Here is a 9897-nt window from a genome sequence, read left to right as displayed (position 1 = left end):
TTTTTATTAGGGTTTTCTCTTAGTGAGTAGAGCAGAGGGTTGTCAATTTGCTTATCTTTTTAAAAAACAGCTCTTGGTTTCACTGATCTCTTGCATCATCTTTTGTTTCCTTTTCATTTATTTCATTATAGATTTGAGTTGGGAATGACCAGCCTCTCTATTGTGTTCCTCTTCGTTCTCACTCGATTCTCTTCTTCATGACTCTTGTGACAGTGGATATGTGAGGGGTTTCCCCGCAGCGCCATTCTCTGTGACAGTAGCTGAGTGCCCCACTGTTTAACTCAATTCTGTCACCATCAATCTGGAGGGAGAAATATGATGTCATGATATATGTTCTCTATTTTTTCTCCAAAAGGGATTTGGGATTTTGGTCTCTCTTAGTTCTACTAAATAACCCCTACCCACAGGACAGGTTGTCATGTAGATAAACCTTCCACATGCTCATTTTCAAGCTCCTGGAGTAGGGTGAAGGTTGAACAGGAAGTGGCCGGGGGACACAATTGCCAAAATAATGGCTTCCTTATCTTCCTGGTTCAGGCAGTCCCCCTCATTTCCAGAACTGGACAGCCTTCCAGTTGGACACAGCAGGACACTTCTCACCCCACCTCCTGTGTCTCTGTAATATTATTATGACCATGGTAGCTCAGATTAACAGTAATGGGCAGCCTAGATTGGGTCAGGCGGGACTAAACTCCGCCCTGTGGACCCTAGGCCTCTGACCTGTTGTGTGCTGCCTGGAGCTGTGTGGGCTTCACAGGTTTAAGGGGATAGAGCTGGCATGGAGGGAGGCGAGTATGGAGGAGAATGAGAGACCTAACATAGCCAAAATATGGGGCAGGTATATCTACATTAGAATTTGTGGCCAAGGGTTTTGGAGAGGTGATAGGGGCTAGGGAGGGGTGGGGGGATCAGGGAAGACACTCAGCTGGTATAGCAGGAAATGTGCAGACTCATATTGTTTATGGTCTGCTGCTCTGAGCTAATTTTCTAGCTCAAGGACACAGCTGGAGGAGTGAGGGGAGCCAGTGCTGTCTGAAGACCAGCCTCAGCACAGTGGGACCAGCCTGAGGCCAGGTGTCCAGGAGGGAGATAAGGAGCTCCGGGGGCTGGACATCACAATCTCCTGGTAGCCGTGAAGGCTGCTTACTGATGAACTGTCTTTGTTCAACTCACTATAAAAAGGCTGCTGGAAATGAAATGTTAAGGTGGTTTCTTTAGGGTGTTAACCCCCCTTCTTCCAGATTGCTGGCTGCCTGATTAAAATGCACTTTCAAGATTCAATTCCTGTCTCTACTTTATTGGCATTCGGTGGTGACAGGTGGCCTAAACTCGGGTCTTCTGGTTACAGAGGAAGAAAGGAGGGACCAAAACCCCTTTTGGAGAGAAAAATAGAGAACATCATATTTCCTGGCATCACATGTCTTCCTTCTCCCCCAGCTTGGGGCTGTTCCTTCTCCAGCCCTACAGGGTCTCTTCGCAGCTGGGCAAGCTCTACCCTGCGCTGGGCCCTGCCTGGGCCAAGCTGTCTCTGTGCTGGCCTCTCCCCTCCCGCTCCTTCCTCTCCAATCTTCAAGCAGAAGCAGCTCCAGGGACAACCTATGGTCAGTTACCTGGGTGTCTAGCTTTGTTTATACTAAGGGGCAGCCTAGATTGGTTCAGGGGAGACAAAACTCCACCTTGTGAGCACCAGGCCTGTGAGCTGTTTGGTGCTGCCTGGAGCAGTGTGGGCTTCACAGGTTTAAGGGGAAGAATCTGGGCGTGAGGGGCAGCAGAAAAGAAGGGGAACAACACGGAGAAGAAGGAGGAGAGACCTAACATAGCCCAAGAACACGTGAAAGGTTTATCCAGGCCATTCTCTGCTTCGCCCTGGCAGCTCCACCTCCTTCTCCTCAGAGGCGCAGCCGCAGCGCTGGCCGGCAGAGGGCGCCACGGGCTTGCTGCGCGCGGGAGCTCAGGCTGCCTTAGGCTGAGGGGGCTTGATCTTTAAAAAACTCGAGTCCGGAGTTAAAAAACAGAAAAACAGACACGTGGGATTCAAATATCTCAAAAACAGGTCTGTTGCAAAGCGCAAGATTCTTACCCTCCCGCCACGAGCGGATCCCCAGCTTTGTCTCCTGCTCCGCGCCGCCCCGGGATGCGCGCTCTCCCCGCAGAAGGACGCGCCCTGCGCGCTGAGGAGCCCCCGCAGTGGGGTGGGGGTGCAGCCGGGCGGGGGGAGGAGCAGCGCCCTGGAGCGCGCCCCTTTTCTGTGCCAAGAGCAAAGTGTCTCCTTGAGGCCAAATCTGGCCGCTCATTTGGTGGTTTCAGGTGTCATTGCGTCAGCTCTTCGGGTGACTTTCTCCTGCTGGAGACCCGCCTGGGCGCTGAGCAGGGCGGTGTGACGCGTCCTGGGCGTTTCCACTGGACGGTGCGCGCGGATGGTCCATGTTAGCTCGTCCCAGGTGGCTTATGTGGCTTGTCTCTGGACAAGATATCCTCAGCTGGAATGGCACAGTTTTGTTCCTTGTCACTGATGACTAACACAAGGAGAAGAGCAGGAGCTGGAAGACTGACACAATTTCTAAACAAATGACTTATTTAAAGCAAGGCCTTGTTTCTTGGATGGAGGGCCATGGGAGACCCCTTCAGAGAGGGAGGTTCTGCTTGGAGGAACTGTCCTTCGGGGATCTAAAATGCTGGGCAGGAGACTTCTTTAGTTGTGCACCGTGAATCCAATGACTGACTCCCTGGAGTTTCGCTGCTGTGACATTGTCGTTAGTCCTGCCTGATAAGGTGCTTCCAACCAGGCTCACGAACAGTTTGTCTCTTCTGTCTTTTCCAATAGGTAAAATCTCTTGGCTGAAGAGGATGGTACAGTTGTTCAGAAAGATGTTGTTCTGAGGTGGCCTTCACCTGTTGGTGATAGAATTGGGTTTCTACATGAGTCTCTTGCAATGTTTTGTCATGTCTGTAGGTAGTAGGGCAGGTCTAGTATTAGAGGTGCGATTCCTAAATGCACAGACCTTCTGGGGTCGATTCATAGTGGTGACCTCTGTGTTCCTAAAAGAATTGCCTGTGTGTCCATAAGGAATAGCAGGTGGGAATATATATGTGAAGTTCAAAGTAAAACATATTCCAGTTCCTTGGAGGATAGAAGCTGGAAAACAGTCTAAAGATGTGAAAGTCCCTAGAGGCTTTGTTTCTTGGCCATTTCTTCCTTTACAGTGTTTCTGGGATTGTGTTTCTGACAGGTAACCATAGGGGCAGGATGGGCACAGAACAGATTATCTATGATCCGAGCAGACCAGACTAGGTAAAGGAGGAGTCCTGGAGCCCTGGGTGACTTTCTCAGGCTTTTATTGAGCTTTACATGTAGTGTGGCAAACAGATAGAAGCAGGCAGGGGTGCGGGGGCCCAGGAGGCTGGCAGGCCCCCAGGCCCCCAGGCCCCCAAACCCTCTGCAAGTCTTCACTCTGGGCTTCTCTCTCTCTCTTCTGGCTTTGTTTCTCCCCTTCTCTCTGCTGCCTCTCTCCTGACTATCTCAATACTCCTCCCATGGCCCACAAATGTAAACAGCACAGCTTATAACAATGTAGCAACTGTAGGTGCCCCATCAGGCAGGGCAAACTTAACCGGGAGGACAGAAAAGCTTGAAAACCATTTACCCTGGGCCTTCCTGGTTTTGCAAGGGGTTAAACAACGTGCTGTGGGGCAGTCTGCAGCCTCTGCAGCACGAGTTCTATCCCCGACTGGCTAGGGAGCAACCCACATGGCACAGCAGACCTCTCCTGGCTCGCCTGCTGCTCCCCTCAGCAGTGTATTTCATTGGATCTGCCTGTTCTATTCCTGGTGCTGTCTCTGGTGAATCTTCTCACCTCCTCCCCCCATATCTGGCCTGTACCCCAACTCTTGTATGCATAAATAAATAAATATTTTTTTAAAAAAAGAAGAAAAAAAAAAAAACATTTACCCTAAACCCATGATGGGGATTTCATGAAGAAATTCAGAAATTGAGATAATACCCATTATCCTGCCACCATGATGATTTTTGACACGCTTTTAGGCCTCAACTGTGTTCCTTTGGGTCAAGCACTGTTTGGCTGGGCAATATCCATTAACGGATGGGTAACACTTGGAGTTTTATTAGTCTTTATTAGTTTTATTATTTGTCTCTATGCACAGCAAATTTATTAAAGATATTTCACACTAAGATCTGTTTTGCTTGCTTTTTTCCACGCAGATGGTCAGAAAGCCTTAGAACGCGCACCCACTAGCAGTTTGGGGTACCCCTTGGTCATATGGTTATACTATCTACAAGTAACATTGATCAGGTTTCTCATTAGGAATCTAATAAATCTGAGTGAGGAAGAGTTCTCTGCCTGAGATATGGTGATCATGAGGCTCCCTTCACTCCAGGAGGACCAGGAGAGGACAAGTGAGTAGTATGTGAGAGGGAGAGAGGCAGAACACCCTAAAGGGCTAGTCAGTGCTAAATGTGTCTGTTTGCAGTTAGGAGTAGTGTCTTAGACAGGATGTAGCATGAACTCCACTTGGAGCCTAGACTTAGTTCAGCAGAAGCATCAGCAAGTTCCACAGACTCTATTACCCTGAAACAAGGGGGGGGGGATGCACCTCTGCAATGGACTCAAGGGCCAGGATAATATGTATGAGGTTTGATGGCTCACGTGTAGGTAGATTAAAATCCCAAAAATTGGTCACATACAGGCACAATGCCCCCTTATAGTGAGGGATGCCCTGGGAAGGACGATGTTGAAATACCTTCTCTGAGTCACACAGGCCTGTTCATACCTGAACCATGAGTCTGCTATCTTGCTGGACCAATGCCTGAAATTTGTCTCTCACTACAAAGTTGCCAAAAGAATGATTTCTTTCCTGCAGCCATACCCAGCACCTGGTTGGTACTGGCCTGACTGACAATCTGTGCCCCCCAGGCACCTGAGGGCAGGCCCTGAGCCTTAGTTATCTCTGTGTACCCACTCTTTAGTGAATAACGGACAAATTAGAAACTGACCTCTGTGAGGACTTACTTAGTTGGGTCCCTAAGTTGATATAAAAATTATTTTAAATTGAAGCCATTAAGAGTCAGCAAAGAAGCTTTTTTTTTCTTTAAAGATTTATTTATTTATTTACACAAGCACTGGGTACAGTCAGAAGCAAGGGAGGGTTAGAGAATTCACCAGAGCCAGAGGGGCAAGCAGAGCAGGCACACTCATGAAGTACACTGCTGAGGGGAGCAGTGGGCAGCAGGAGAGGTCTGCACACCATGTGGGACCCTCGCCCCTGTTGGGGATCGAACCGGTGCTGTAGAGGCTGCGGGCAGTTTCTCAACCCAGTTCTCAACCACTGCGCCAGGGGGGAGGCCCAGCAAAGAAGCTTTTTTACAGCTTCCCCTTATCTGAATAGAAGAAACGTCTTTGAGGGCAAAGCTGCAGTGAATCTCTTCTGGGGGGAAGTTTTATGGCCAAGAAGAAGTCATATCACTCATCCCTGTGAATCAACCTCACAACTATCTTACCTCCCATTTCTTCCCCTAAGAGCTCATTTAACTTACCAGATAAACAAAAACACACATTTGCATCTTACAGAGTTCCTATTCTTGCATTTCCATTCTCTGTTAATCTGCTGTATACATCCTTATCTTTACCCTTTCAGGGAACCATTTTTTGCGTGTATGTGCTCTCCGTATGTATAAGAATAACTTGGTCTATTTTATTAATTTGTCTTTTGTTAGTTAAATCACAAATCCCTGAACAGATATCAAAGTGGGTAGGAAGGTGTTCTGCCAACACCAGAAAAAGAAAGGAAACCAGCCTTCTACCACGTGAGGACCCCATGAGGAGAGGCTGTCTATGACCGGGAAATGTGCCCTTGCCAGACCCAGCTGCTGGTAACATGCGTTTGGACTTTCCACCCTCCAGAACTTTTAAACAAGACCCTATATTTGATGAAACAGATACTGAGTTAATTTCTGAGAAAGACAAACAAGGATGCACCGAATATCACCAGAGGGCCAAAGGAAATTGTTCTCATGGAAAGCCCTTCGCTGGCCCCGGCCCCGGATCTCCCTTCACCAGCACTTCCTCTGAAGATCCAGATAAATTCTGCAGAATGGCATGAAGCTATTCCTTCCTCTTTGCTTGGAAGTTGTGGAAAAGTGCAGAAATGCTATTAGAAATAGGTCTAATGAAAACAAGGTAAAAAGGACCCCAGTCAACTCTGGAAGGAGTCAAGGGGTGACAGTGCTAACAAAACAGAAGTATTAGAGGGAAAGGATGTCCTGAGCAACTCCATACAGGCTTTGTGGATGCCACCCCTACTTCTTCAAGACACTGGGAATTACAAATCCCATGACCCCCAAAGGGAAGTTGCGAGGACCTAAGGGCAGAGTTAAGCAGCCATTTTCTCTGCTTGTAAATAAAACCCAGTCATGTTAATGGGGTCTCAGACACTTGGCTCATGCTCTTGGCCAGGCAGGTTTAGTCTCAGCAGGTCATTTGGGATTCCAGGTCAGCGGAAAGGATAGGACACATTTAAGACTTTATCTCCTCTTTTCTCCCTGAGTTGTACATTTCCTCATTCCCTTTCGCTTGTAAATAAACCTTTTGTTAATCTTTTGTGTGTGCCTGCAGTGTAAGTCCCTTTAAGTGTGCAAGTGAGGACCCACAGTCAGGCAACCGTTTTAGAGCAGGGTTGCCCTGTAACAGAACTATCTGTAAAAACAGAAACAAAAACAAAAAGATATGAATACTACTGAAGACTAAGAACAGACAAAACCTGAGTAGATGCTGGGGTTGTGGGGGAGACAAGGAGCATGAAACTAATATTCATCCCACCAGGTCTTCCCTGGCCCCACGTCCATATCCAAATCCATGCATATAAGAAAATAATGTTGACTTTACAGATTTCTAGGCTATCATCTCAAAATAATAAAAAAATTCATTTAAAGCATTCTGTTTTTCCCAGCAGTTCTCTCTTCTCTTCCCAGAGCTTCAAAAACTAATTACAACTCAGGTTTTGAGCAAAGCAAGTGTGATGTCCCTAGACTGCACCTGTGTAGGCAGCATCTCAGAAGGCTCAGTCCACTGTTGTTTAACCCACTTCTTAGGGAATTTTCCACCACCCACAAATTAACATTCACTAGTTACATACATTGATGCTTTAGGCACTGCTATAAGCGTTTGTGTCTGCTTTATTTTCTCCTAGTAAAAAAGGTTCATATGAACATTTGATTCTTAGAGATGAAGCAACTGAGGAAGAGGGAAATTAAATTATATAATTTGCCCTGCTCTTAAGGTGCCACATCAGAATTTGGACTGAGACTATCTAAATCCAGAGAACAGAAATTTTTTTTTTATATTTATGTCTGAGTTATTTAAATTGTCAGTAAAAAACATCAAACTAAAACAAATAATTCTCTGTCTAGGTTGGAAGAAATCAGATGCTCTCTATTTTTTCTCCAAAAGGGATTTAGAGTTTATTTTATTTCCTCTACTTTGCCCTGTAGCAAAACTGTAGTAAAACTACAGTAGTAGTCACTGTAGTAAAAGTGCCAACAAAAATTTCCAACCTTCTGTATTGGGGGTGAAAAGTGGGCAGGAAGTGGCCAGGACTGGTGAGGCCCATTGCAAAAACAGAGGCTTCCTTCTCTTCCTGGTTCAGGCAGTCCTCCCTGTTTCTCCAGAATGGGGAAGTTTTCTATGAGGGCACAGCTGGACACCTCTCTTTCCCCTCTGTCTCCAGGAAAACTACTATGGGGAGATGAGGATTCCAGTCCAAGCTGTTCAGGATTCCAGTCCAAGCAGAGAGAGACTTCCATCCCTCACTCCCCTGAGATCACAAGTTACAGGCCCTTTGTTAACTCCAAGGAATATTACTTGAAAATGGTCACCAAAAGAAAACCAGGACTAGGTTAGGGTTCAGACATCAGTGTTGTATGAACTTCCTGTTCCTCCTGGAGAACCAGCAAACAGATGATCTACGTGGGAGAGAGGCCCCTCCCAGCAGAGGGAAGCCTGGACAAACTCCCACCTTCTGGCATTGTCCTCCTCTTCCTTGGAATGAACCTCAGATGCTCCTCCCACTCTTAGAAGCCACGCCCCTTGTAGTCTCTATAAGATCTGAATCCCAGAGACACCAGAATTGAAGAAACTGGACTCCGTTCTCTCCCGGTCACCAAACTAGGTGAGTGTCCACCAGGTGGACTCTGGACCTGCTTCTACTTGAGGGTGGAGAGGCAGGAGCAGGAGGGGAGAGGCCAGCTCTGAGACAGCTTGGGCCAGGCACAGCCAGGGGCAGGGTGTAGAGCTTGCCAGCTGCAAAGAGACCCTGTGGGGCTGGGGAAAGAGCAGCCCTTAGTTAGGAAAGGAAAGCATCTCTCTAAGGAACACAACAAATTCTGCTTTCAGGCACTGGGCTGAGTCTCCTTGAGCTGGAGGACAGCAGGGTCTGTCAACCTGACCCTGAGTGTCAGGGCAGCTCATGGTTTATGTGAAAGGATCCTGTAAGGAGGCGGTTAAGCATGGGGTACACATGGTATTTGACATCAAAATAGCTGAGTAGTCACAGACAGGACTGCCAGGGTTTGGTCACTTTGGCGCTCACCCACAGAGGGGAGGATCGAGTGTCTCTAGCAAGCAGGAGAAAATGCTCTTGAGAACAATAGTGGCTGATTACCTAGCAAATCTCACAGGAAAAGGGTGATTTTCTTGCTGATCTAAGGGGCACCTATAGCCCGGGAGCCCAGCAGTGGGAGCGGGGTCCTTCTCCTCAGGGGCGGCTTTTCCTCCTCTCTCCTCTCCCAGGTGGGGCCTCCAGGGAAGCGCAGCCACCATGGCTCTGAAGTCCCTTGTCCTGTTCTCACTGATGGTCCTGGTGCTGCTGGTGCTGGCGGGGGCCCGGCCTTCCTGGCCGAAGTTTGAGAATGATCACATGGACCCCGGAAACGGCCCCTTTGGCCCCAACTACTGCAAAAAGGAGATGAAGAGCAGAAATATTTCAGGGAAGCAGTGCAACACCTTTGTGCACGAGCCCATGGAGGCTGTCCAGGCTGTCTGTCTCGAGCCAAATATCACCTGCAAGAATGGGCGGGACAACTGTCACAAGAGCAGGTCCCCAATGAGCATCACAGAGTGTTTCAGGAAAAAAGGGCGCTCCAGTTACAAAGCTATTAACGAAAAGAGATACATCATCATTGCATGTAAAGGGAACCCTCTGTTGCCCGTCCACTATGATGGCTCCGAAGAGGTCTCATCTGAGGCCAGATAGAGATGTACTCCCACCCCCACTCATCCTCATGGCCCCTACTCTCCTGAGCTTTTTCCTCTTTGCCCCAATGGGAATAACTCAAGTTGGGCTCCTTGCCATCCCACACCAGCATCCCTGCCTGAGGCTTGTACCATGTGGCTTTGGGGGTGAGACACGCTTGTGTGGGGCCCCCAGTTAACTTCCTCACTGCCTCTTCAATAAAACACACTTGCAACCTGAAGCTGCCCCAGCCAAGGCCTGTCTGTGTGATGCTTCCCTGCAGGGCTGAGAGCTGTGAATCAGGGAGCTCTGGGAAGCAGCATGGGGAGAAATCAAGTTATTGCTCTTCTGACCCTAGTTTTCAGTGACCTGAGAGAATCCTTTCTTAGAGATTCTGTGAAGCCAGGATGAAATTTTTAAGTGTGGGCTGTTTCAGATAGAAGGGAGCTATAGGATTGTGGGTGCCCTGGTAGGGGAGGTGGTTGGTAACATACATATAAAAAGGGGTGACCCTATGCATAGACTCCTATATGGTGTGAAAACCAGTGTTGTTGTTAGGGGGAAAAGGATGTCCTAAGCTAATTCCATACAGGCTTTGTGGACTCCACCCCACTCCAGACCAAAGCCATCAGGACACTGGGAAAGACAAATCCC

The 9897-nt window shown here is 48.1% G+C and overlaps 1 protein-coding gene across 1 annotated transcript; it reads left to right on the top strand.

Annotated features, from left to right (window-relative positions):
• Nucleotides 1-8154: 8154 nt before the first annotated feature.
• Nucleotides 8155-9527, top strand: LOC119238870 (ribonuclease pancreatic-like). Its single transcript, XM_037502963.2, has 2 exons — nucleotides 8155-8181; nucleotides 8802-9527. The coding sequence occupies exon 2, from the start codon at nucleotides 8830-8832 to the stop codon at nucleotides 9262-9264; it is 435 nt and encodes a 144-aa protein (XP_037358860.1). The 5' UTR covers nucleotides 8155-8181; nucleotides 8802-8829; the 3' UTR covers nucleotides 9265-9527.
• Nucleotides 9528-9897: the final 370 nt, after the last annotated feature.

Source organism: Talpa occidentalis, unplaced genomic scaffold, assembly GCF_014898055.3.
Source record: "Talpa occidentalis isolate TD23 unplaced genomic scaffold, MPIMG_talOcc4v2.1 talOcc4.11, whole genome shotgun sequence".
In the NCBI taxonomy this organism is placed as follows: Eukaryota; Metazoa; Chordata; class Mammalia; order Eulipotyphla; family Talpidae; genus Talpa; species Talpa occidentalis.
Note: the sequence above shows the minus strand (reverse complement) of the source record. Positions and strands in the feature narration are given on the sequence as shown.